At 50.1% G+C, this 10,818-nt stretch overlaps 1 protein-coding gene across 4 annotated transcripts in view; it reads right to left on the bottom strand.

Annotated features, from left to right (window-relative positions):
- TMEM114 (transmembrane protein 114) overlaps positions 1-9,359 on the bottom strand; it is a 52,958-nt gene extending 43,599 nt beyond the window's left edge. For 3 of the 4 annotated variants that reach the window (XM_011984219.1, XM_011984216.1, XM_011984217.1), the window contains exons 1-2: positions 8,781-9,000; positions 8,375-8,455 (exon numbers count right to left, since the gene is read on the bottom strand). In XM_011984219.1, the coding sequence (XP_011839609.1) occupies positions 8,375-8,455; positions 8,781-9,000 (301 nt within the window). Of the gene's footprint in view, positions 1-8,374; positions 8,456-8,780; positions 9,001-9,190 lie in introns of those variants that run through there. The other variant, XM_011984218.1, reaches the window with a different exon arrangement.
- Positions 9,360-10,818: the final 1,459 nt, after the last annotated feature.

Here is a 10,818-nt window from a genome sequence, read left to right as displayed (position 1 = left end):
GCTAATTTTTTGTATTTTTGGTAGAGACAGGGTTTCACCATGTTGCCCCGACTGGTCTAGAACTCTGGAGCTCAAGTGATCCATCTGCCTCAGCCTCCCAAAGTGCTGGGATTACAGGTGTGAGCCACCACACCCAGCCTTTATCATACTTTAACAGATCTGAAAACAGAGTATGTTTGACCATCCACAGCACCTCACAATCATAATTGGCAGTATATTTGTCTATCTTAATGGCACATGAACGTGCATCTTACAATTTTGTTATATACCCGCAGAAAAGGTGTAATATTGGGGAGTTTCTTTGAGGGGGGATAATAAATGACATCCTACTGCTCATAACACTCTGTAACTTGCTTTTTTCATTCCACAATACATCTTAATATTTTCTTTTTATAGGCTATATAATATTAATACTAATATGCATTAGTAGATTCTTTTTACAGGCTACATAATATTCCATAACATGAATATACACCTATAAATGTCTCGCCATTTCTCCATCTGTGGACACTGAGGCTGTACATATCTTGTTTTTCAGTTTCAAACTGGTATGGTGAACTTCCTAGAAGCCTCACATGGCCAGTACTAAGAAGTGGACTTGTGTGTGTGAGAGAGAGACAGGGTCTCACTCTGTTGCCCAGGCTGGAATGCAATTGTGTGATCTCGGCCCACTGAAACCTCTGACTCTTGGGCTCAAGCCATTCTTGTGCCTCAGCCTCCCAAGTAGCTGGGACTACAGGCACACGCCACCATGCCTGGCTAATTTTTGTATTTTTAGTAGAGACAGGGTTTTGCCACGTTGGCCAGGCTGCTCTCAAACTCCTGGCCTCAAGTGATCCACCACCTTGCCCTCCCAAAGTGCTGGGATTACAGGTGTGAGCCACCGGGCCCAGCCAGAAGTGGACTTGCTTTAAATATGAACTTTTTTTAGTTTAAAATGTGGCCTTGACTTTTTAATGGGCACCTCAGAAAGGCAGCCTGAAGCCCAGTCCCTTGTGCCCAGAGGAGCGAAGATCCACAGGCACCTGCTCCCTCCCTGCCTGCCCGCAGCACAGCTATGCGTAAATCACACCGAGAGTTCCTCCCTCCTGGGCTCAGGCAGCCTCTTCACGCACTTATGTTCCCAATCCTTGCTCTGTCCCTCACCTCCTCCACTCTTGCAATTTGCACCAGGCATCGTGGGTGGGCTGGTTTTAATTTTCCATGTCACTGCAACAGCCCAGCACCCAGAGAAACTGGAAATCAAATCTTGTGATTTTCCAACCTGGTCGCCTCAGAGGACAGCCAGGCCAGACCACTTCCTCTCAGTTCAGCTTCCACCACTAGCGGGCTGTGTTGGACAAGGCATCTGACCTCTCTGGGTCTGGTGTCCTCATCTGGCCAGCCTGGCCTCTCTCACGGGCTCTTAGGAGACACAGCTGAGGTAAGACATAGAAAAAAAAAAAAAAAAAAACAGGAAGTGCCCTGAAGAAGCACTTTCCACATCAGCCTCCAGAAACACCAGTCTTCCTGCTATTTCTGGAACATACCAAGCTCAGTCCTGCCTCATGACTCTGAATCTGCTGTTCCTTCCCGTAATGCAGGTCTCTGGTTTCCTGTCTGAAAGAGGCAATGTTGGATAGCAGGACTCTGAACCCCAGAAACAGGCTAGGAGCTCCTCTGGGCTACCATGACCTCTAGTCTTAATATACACACATTACACTGAAACTATAATCAGTGTTGCATTGCTTCAACAGAGTAGAAACAAACTGCTAGGTAGGCTGGGTGTGGCGGTTCATGCCTGTAATCCCAGAACTTTGGGAGGCCGAGGTGGGCGGATCACTTGAGGTCAGGAGTTGGAGACCAGCCTGGCCAACATGGTGAAACCCCATCTCTACTAAAATTACAAAAATACAAAAATTATCCGGGCATGGTGGTGCACATCTGTAGTCCCAGCTACTCAGAAGGCTGAAGCAGGAGGCTCAGGATAATTGCTTGAATCCAGGAGGTGGAAGCTGCAGTGAGCCGAGATCTCAGCACTGCACTCCAGCCTGGGCAACAGAGCGAGACAGACAGACAAAAGAAAGAAAGAGAGAAAGAGAGATAGAGAGAGAGAAAGAGAGAGAGGGAGAAAGGGAAAGAAAGAGAGAGAGAGAGAAACTGCTAGGGTTCAAATCCTAGAAGTTCCAGTTACTGTGCAAACTTAAATACCATACCTAATTTCTCTATGTCTCATCTGCAAAATAAGGATGATAATAATAGTGCCTCTTGGGCTGCTGTGAAGATTAAATGAGTAGATACAAACCAAGAGCTCAGAATAGTGTCCGGCACACAGCAACTGTCTCACCATGTTCTACACCAGGCAGCTGGCCCAGTACTAGGGATGAAATCAGTATGTACTGAGCAAATAAATGTGTCTGGTGGGTCTGCAATGATTCGCTCTATTTCATAGATGAAAAGCTTGAGGCTCAGGATGGCAATATGAATTAGAGCAGGAAGAGGAGGCATTAACTGAGCTCCTACTATGCGCAAGGCCCAGTGGTGGCTGCTTTGTTTATGCGATCTCATTTCATCTTAGAACAGCCCATTTGTGGATGCAGGTGACTCATCAGAAGTCACACAGCTGGCCGAGCACAGTGGTTCAGGCCTGTTATCCCAGCACTTTGGGAGGCCAAGGCAGGAGGATCGCTTGAGCCCAAGAGTTCCAGTCCAGCCTGGGCAGCATAGTAAGACCCCCACCTCTACAAAAAAAAATACAAAAATTAGTCGGGTGTAATGGTGAACATCTGTGGTCCCAGATACTTGGGAGGCTGAGGCAGGAGAACTGTTTGAGCCTGGGAGGTGGAGGCTGCAGTGAGCTATGATCATGATACTGTACTCCAGCCTGGGCAACAGAGCAAGACTCTGTCTCAAAAAAAAAAAAAAGTCCCACAGCCAGCAAGAAGTAGGGCCAGGATTTGAACCCCAGTGATATAGGCACATGTGGGTTTTGACCACCTCTACACCTAACAACAGCAAGTTGATCTGCCTGTGACCATGTGACCACTCCTCCCCACCTTCCCACCCCTATCTATGGAGCTGATCCCAACCCACCGGGGTTACAAGTGGGCACATGACTCAGCATGGCCAATCAGCATATTCCATCCCCTTGGCTCCAGGGATTGGCTCAGGACTGAGCATGTGACCCAATGTGGTCCAGTAGAAAACCTAGCTGGAAGTTTGGTGGAATTCTTGAGAAACAAAACGTCTCTCTTACTACGGTTGCTAAGGTGGGAGAGGATTTAGCTGAAAGCAGAACTCAAACAGAAGAAAGCAAAGCCCAAAACAAAGAGGAAAGAAATTGAGTTTAACAGTGGATTCCAGCAGACATGAGCTTTTCAGTTACCTGAACCAGTAATTTCTTTTCTTATTGAAGCCCGTAAGATTTGAGTTTCTGTCACTTGCCACCAAAAAGATCCTGGCTGATACAGCTAGCCTGGTTCATTCTAAACCACAGCTCTTTCATCTACACTGTGCTGAATTTGAAGACCTCCTTTCTACCAAAAATAATTCCAGTCCCTAGCCCAAGAAACAAACCCATGACTTCCCCAGAGCTAATCTGGAAGGCAAAACACTTCATTCAGCAAAGTGGATTTTGCTGACAAGGAACCTGTTTCATTGAAAACTTCTCTCTGTGGCTGAAAGACTGGAGGTTATGGGATGTACCTGTTTATGGACTTGATATTTCTGCTCAACTCCACTCTCCCAAGGTGGCTAAGTAGAATTAAGGAGATGTGTTACTCTGTTCTCATGCTGCTAATAAAGACATACCTGGCTGGGCATAGTGGCCCACCCTGTAATCCCAGTACTTTGGGAGGCCGAGGCAGGCAGATCACCTGAGGTCAGGAGTTCAAGACCAGCCTGGCCAACATGGTGAAACCCCGTCTCTACTAAAAATACCAAAAAAATAGCCAGGTGTGGTGGTGGGCACCCGTAATCCCAGCTACTCAGGAGACTGAGGCAGGAGAACCACTTAAACCCGGGAGGTGGAGGTTGCAGTGAGCCAAGATCGTACCATTGCACTCCAGCCTAGGCAACAAGAGCAAAACCTCATCTCAAAAAACAAACAAAAAAAAGGACATACCTGAGACTGGGTAATTTATAAAAGAAAGAGGCTTAATGAACTCACAGTTCCACACAGCTGGGGAGGCCTCACAATCCTGGCTGAAGGTGAATGAGGAGCAAAGTCACGTCTTATATGGTGGCAGGCAGGAGAGCTTGTGCAGGGGAACCCCCTTTATAAAACCATCAGCTCTCATGAGACTTATTCACTCTCATGAGAACAGCAGGGGAAACACCTGCTCCCATGATTCAATTACCTCCCACCAGATCCCTCCCATAACATGTGGGAATTAAGGGAGCTACAATTCAAGATGAGATTTGGGTGGGGACACCGCCAAACCATATCAGGAGGCAAGTTAGATCGTGGGACTTCCCTCACAGCCCTCCATCTGCCAGGTGATTACAGCGAATTACGTGGCACTGAAGTGGTCTCTCTGTGAGGGCTTTCTTAGAGGAAAAATCAAGATTTCTTCCCATACACCCCCACAAGGATTTGTCTAGGAGGCTGAACTTAAGAGAACATGCTGCTCGTCAAACATGCTGCTTGTCAGCTAGCTTCTCCTCTATGGCCTCTGCAGCAGGTCCTTAAAGGAATGAAATGTCTTCATGTAATAGAAGAGCTTGGACCAAACTCAAAATTCATTTTGGAAGAAAAAGAGATTATGCGGAGGAAAAAAAAAAGCTCTTTCTGAGGGTGATTTGCAAGGAGTACATGGTATGAAGGGGCAGCTTGTCCTTTTTCCTAGATGATATAATGGAAATAATAGCAGCTACCACTTATAGCACACTTACGGAGGCCAGGCACCACATTCGGCTCTTTAAATACACTCTCCTGTTTTAGCCTCACAATAACCTTAGAAAAAGAGATGACAATTATCCTCATTTTGCACAGGAGGGAACTGAGGCTCAGAGAGGTATAACGAAATAAGGAAACGCCCATGGTCACGTGCCTACTTGGCGGTGAAACTGCCGGTTAGCCCTAGGACTGAGGGTGAACGAGTGAATAGACTGTGCATGTGAGTTATGCTGTTTCTCAAAATCCTGGAACAAGCAGAGTTGTTGCATTGTCAAGTTTGAAGAGGAAGCCAGCCCAGTGCCTACTGTGGTTAGCTGTCCAATTGACCCACGGATGTAATAAGTCGGCTGAATGCCCACACCCAGCTTGGCAAAGGATCAGCACTCCATAGATGTTACTACCTCTAGAAGGAGGCTGGAAGGAAGGGCAAAGGAAGAGTTCATGCTTACTAAGCACTTACCATATGTCTGGAACCTTGATGTCAAGTCACTCCTTGCTGACAAGTCTGGTCATTCCTTTATGACTGGTCCTAGGCAAGGTCCATTTTGTTCATCCATTTTTATCCCCTCTCATGGAATTCTAACCATATCCCTTGATGGTATCCACATCTCAGTTTGATGGATGTGAACACTGAGGCCCAGAGAGGTTAAGACACCTATCCCAGGATCACAGAAGGCCTCTATAAGGGTTTTAGCTGGGACATGACCCCCATTTCCCTCACTTCCATGACAATAATTCTTATAATTCGTTTTCTGTTGTTGTTGTTGTTGTTGTTTTGAGACAGAGTCTCACTCTGTTGCCCAGGCTGGAATGCAGTGGCGCAATCTCAGCTCACTGCAATCTCTACCTCCCAGGTTCAAGCGATTCTTGTGACTCAGCCTCCTGAGTAGCTGGGACTACAGGCATGTGCCACCAAACCAGGCTAATTTTTATATTTTTAGCAGAGATGGGGTTTCATCATGTTGGCCAGGCTAGTCTCGAACTCCTGACCTCAGGTGATCTGCCTCGGCCTCCCAAAGTGCTGGGATTACAGACATGAGCCACCATGCCTGGCCAAATTCTTATAATTCTTGAAACAGTGCTTCAAAGACACTCAAAGTTCCCCGTTGTGCAGTTTGGGGCTCAGGACAGAGCATGCAGTACCTTCACCTTTCGTCAACTCCCACACATTCCAGCTGTCTAGGGTATGTCTCCTTTGGTGGGACTTTACACAGCAGTGTGCAGGAGCTGACTCATCAACTCACGAGACCCAATTAAGATTTTGAGAATTTTGTGAGCCAGGTAACATCATGTTGGTATCTTGAAATTGGCCATGGTGGAAGTATTTGCACCACAGAAATTGGCAAATGCTATAAACCAGGGCTTTATTTCTTTTAATTTTGCAGAGATCCAGTTGTTCAATATTTCCAGCATGCCTCTGGACTTTAGAGAAACAGTTTCAGTTCACCATAAACCCATACATTCATACAATAAATACATATATTGAGCTCCACCTACAGCATAATATAATTTGCACTCACTAACATGTTTGTTCAGCAAACTTTGACTCATGGGCTACTATGTGTCAGGTTCTATGCTAAATATTGGGAATTCAGCAGTGGCAAGATAGACATGGTCCTTGTCCCCATGAAGCTTTCAATCTAACGAAGGAGTCAGATTTAAACCCCCCCAAAAAAAGTCATACAACCTGCACTATGAGTGGGAGTTAGCCAAGTCAAGGTGGTGGGATAAAAGCAGGGAGATTCCAGGTAGAAGGAACAGCCTGTGCAAAATCTTTGTGGCAGGAGGAAACTTGGCATGTTCCAAGAACTGACCAAGGCCAGCCCAGCTGGAGAGAAAGGAGTAAAAGGGAGAATGGGGCTGGAGAGGGACCTACCAGGCCTTGTGGGCCATGCTAGGCACTTGTCTATTTTTGTATCCCCAGCCTCAATAAGTCTATCAAAAACTGCTCATGCCTATAATCTCAGCACTTTGAGAGACTGAGGCAGGAAGATCGCTTGAGCTTAGGTGTTTGAGGCTGCAGTGAGCTATGATCGTGCCACTGCATTCCAGCCTGGGCAACAGAACAAGACCCTGTCTCTGGGTAGGGTTGGGTGGAGGGAGAAGGTCAGGCACAGTGGCTCACAGCTGAAATCCCAACACTTTGGGAAGCCAAGGCAGGAACATCACTTGAGGCCAGGAGTTCAAGACCAGCCTGGGAAACATAGTAAGACCCTATCACTATTTAAAATAAATAAATAAATAAATATCTTTTTTAATTTAAAAAAAAAAAAAAAAAAAAACCTGGTACCAATGCACTGGCTCACACCTGTAATCCTAGCACTTTGGAAGGCTGAGATGGGCAGATCACTTGAGGTCAGGAGTTCGAGACCAGCCCGGCCAACATGATGAAACCCCATTTGTACTAGAAATACAAAAAATTAGCCGGGCGTGGTGGCAAGCACCTGTAGTTTCAGCTACTCGGGAGGCTGAGGCAGGAAAATTGCTTGAACCTGGGAGGAGGAGGTTGCAGTGAGCCAAGATTGTGCCACTGTACTCCAGCCTGGGTGACAGAGCAAGACCCTGTCTCAAAAAAAACCTGCCCACATTTTCAAAGCCTACAAAACTCAGTCTTCATTTCCTCATCAGATCGTCCTACAGAACCTCTCTGGGCCTCCTCATGGGAAAAATGAAGGCAGAAATGAAGATACTGATAACTTCATAGGGTGTGGCTGTAGGAATCAAATGAAGACATAGATGAAAAGCAGTTCGCTCCATGTCTGGCTTATCGCAAGCCTCAATGAGTTGAACTGTTACGTTTACTTCCCTCCCTCCACAAATGCTCGTTCATCCCATTTCCTTTCTTGCTTTCAGTCCTCACAACTTTTACTGAGTTCCAGGCGCTGAGCTGGGTACTAAGAACCAACTCTGAATAACAGGGACACAATGGCCCTGGGAGGAGGGGCTGTTCCCACCTCCTAATTGCCTGGCTCTAATCACATATGTATATGCAAATTTTTATCGTACCCCACTACTGCAAAGTCCTTTTTCTAGGAAATGTGGATACAAACAACGCTGGCATGGAATCTGTGGAATGAGACCTCTGTTTTCACCATTCACCTCCCCAGGCTAATTTAGGTCTCTGCAGGGTCTTCCCATCTTCCCCTCATCACGCTGCTCTTCACTCTGAACTCTAACTGCGCATCTCCACATTTGTCCCCAGCACCATTGTGAGCTCCTTAAGGGGATGGCCTGTGTCTTAACCATCAATCAAAACGGTGCAAAGAACGCCATTAGTCAACGTCAGCTGAATGAACCCTAAACCATAAAACGTCACAGGTGGATCAGGAGAGACCCTAACCCTGGGTCTTATGCCCACTGCATTCTCAGGCCGGACTGTCAGAGGCCACCCCAGCCACCCCCTCCGCAAGCTCTGAGGCCCAGCTGTTTGGGGAAAGGCTCCAGAACCCACGGCTAGGACTGGGGCGCTTCCTCCATCCTCACCCTCCCCGGACTCACTGAGAAGTTGCCGGCTGGATTCGCTGACTGTCACGTTCTCCAGCCAGAAGGGGTTCATCAGCGGTGTGCACGGGCTCTGGACTGGATAGGACGGAGGAATCCATGGGCGCAGGACCCCGGAGTTCTGCGCAGAACCCCCGTCTGCGGCTTTGCCCCCATGCTCACCCTAAGTGCCCCACCCGGGGAGGGCATGGGGAGAACTAGAGCAGTTGGGATCCCAGGCGGGCGCCTCTCGGAAGGGCTTTCACAGTCCCGGCCTTCTGCTCACCTTCCCCCCGAGTCTCTAGACATTGCATTCTAGGAACTTGGGGGAGGAGAGCGCGCCAAGCAACAGGTCCCAAGCGAGCAGGGCACCGCGCAGGCGGAGTTCGCAGCCACAGCTCCCAGCCCCGGGGTGCACCCTTACCCCGGCAGGTCCGCCAGAGACCGGAGTGGGAGCTCAGAGGCTCCAGCTGGCTGCGATTGATGGACCCCAGCAGGTCCTGCGCCCCCGGGCCGCTCCTCTCCAATCGCTCGGTGTCAATGATGTACCAGAAGTCCGTGCCGATGGCGGCCGCCAGAAGCACAAAGCTGAGCGCCCCGGTCAGCGCAGCCGCGCCGGCCAGCCCGCCCAGGTGCACCCGCATCGCCGAGCCCAGGACCAGCAGCCGCGGGTTCCTGCGGCCGAGGCGCGATCCCTCTGTGCCCGCCCCCGTCACCAGTAGGCCACCGCGGGCTCCCAGCTCCACCGCCGGAGCCGCCGAGCTCAGATCTGAAAGCCTTTCCTTTGGACCCCTGGCCCTAGCTCAGACCCTGGATCCACCCTCAGAGCCTCACCTGCCGGCTCCGATCTGCACGCGCGCCCGCTCAGCCCCCGTCCACGTTCCCAGCCCTCCAATGCCAGCTCTACCTGCAGAGCCCCTCACCTGTGTGCTGTCCGACCTCCACCTCCGCCTTCAGACCCTCCTGGAAGCCCTAGTCCTTCCCCACCAGCACCTTAACCCACCTTGTCCCCCAGCCCCACTCCACCCTCAGCCCTCTACGCCCAGCCCAAGCGGACTCTCTCACTTCAAAATCCTCACTTTCCCCAGACCCCTACTCCCTCCATTCCCCTGCCTCACTCTCCACGAACTCTTCCCCCGACCCGAGATGCTCCCCTCTCTGCTCCCCTCTCTGCCTCTGACTCTGGCTTTCCGCCCTAACCCTTTTTCTTGGCCCCACACTGCCAGCTCCCCACTCCCAGCCCTGCTCTCCAGGGTCTTCCCGCAGCTCCTGCTCTGGCCGGGTCGCAGCTGACCCTCTGCGCCCTCCTTCTCGCCGCCGAGGACAAACTCGGAGTGCGCACGCAGCACAGACGGGGGCGGTCCCCAGCCCTGGAGCGCTGGAGGCTATGAGTGTGGAAGGGAAGGCGGCCTTGGGACCACCTGGGGCAGTAGGAAGGAGGGGTGTGGCGGGCCTCACAGTCCTGCCAAGATTTGCAAATCATCTCCAAGAGTCCCTCCAGCTCCAAGCACCCTTCCTCCAAAATCCACCTTCAAGTGTAGTCTGGGCTGACTAGAATGGGAAAAGGCACATCAGTTTTTCATAAAAGTTCTCTAAAGCTCTGAGGTAGTCCAGGTCCTCAGAATCTATCATTTGTACCCCCAAAGTCTTTCTTCATTATCATAGCCACCACCACTGCCACCATCACCACCACCATCACCATCACCACCACCACCACCATCACCATCATAACCACCATCACCAGTACCATCACCACCACCAACACCATCACCACCACTGCCACCATCATCACCACCAACACCATCACCACCACCATCACCATCATCACCACCACCATCACCACCGGCAGCATCACCACCACCATCACCAACATCACCACCACCACCAACACCATCACCACCACATCACCATCACCACCACCATCACCATCATCACCACCACCATCACCACCGGCAGCATCACCACCACCATCACCAACATCACCACCACCACCAACACCATCACCACCACATCACCATCATCACCACCACCATCACCACCGGCAGCATCACCAACACCACCAGCAGCATCACCAACACCACCACCATCATCACCACCACCACGGACAGCAACACCATCACCACCACCATCACCATCATCAGCACCACCACCACCACCATAATCACTACCATCGCCATCATCATCATCACCACCATCACCACCACCACCATCACCATGGGCAGCAACACCATCACCACCACCATCACCATCATCCCCACCAACGCCACCACCATCATCACTACCATCACCATCATCATCACCACCAGCAGCATCACCAACACCACCACCATCATCATCACCACCACCACTACCACCATCACCACAGACAGCAACACCATCACCATCATCTTCATCACCATCATCACCACCACCACCATCACCATGGACAGCAGCACCATCACCACCACCACCACCATCACCAT

Source organism: Mandrillus leucophaeus, unplaced genomic scaffold (assembly GCF_000951045.1).
Source record: "Mandrillus leucophaeus isolate KB7577 unplaced genomic scaffold, Mleu.le_1.0 Scaffold263, whole genome shotgun sequence".
NCBI classification, from domain to species: domain Eukaryota; kingdom Metazoa; phylum Chordata; class Mammalia; order Primates; family Cercopithecidae; genus Mandrillus; species Mandrillus leucophaeus.
Note: the sequence above shows the minus strand (reverse complement) of the source record. Positions and strands in the feature narration are given on the sequence as shown.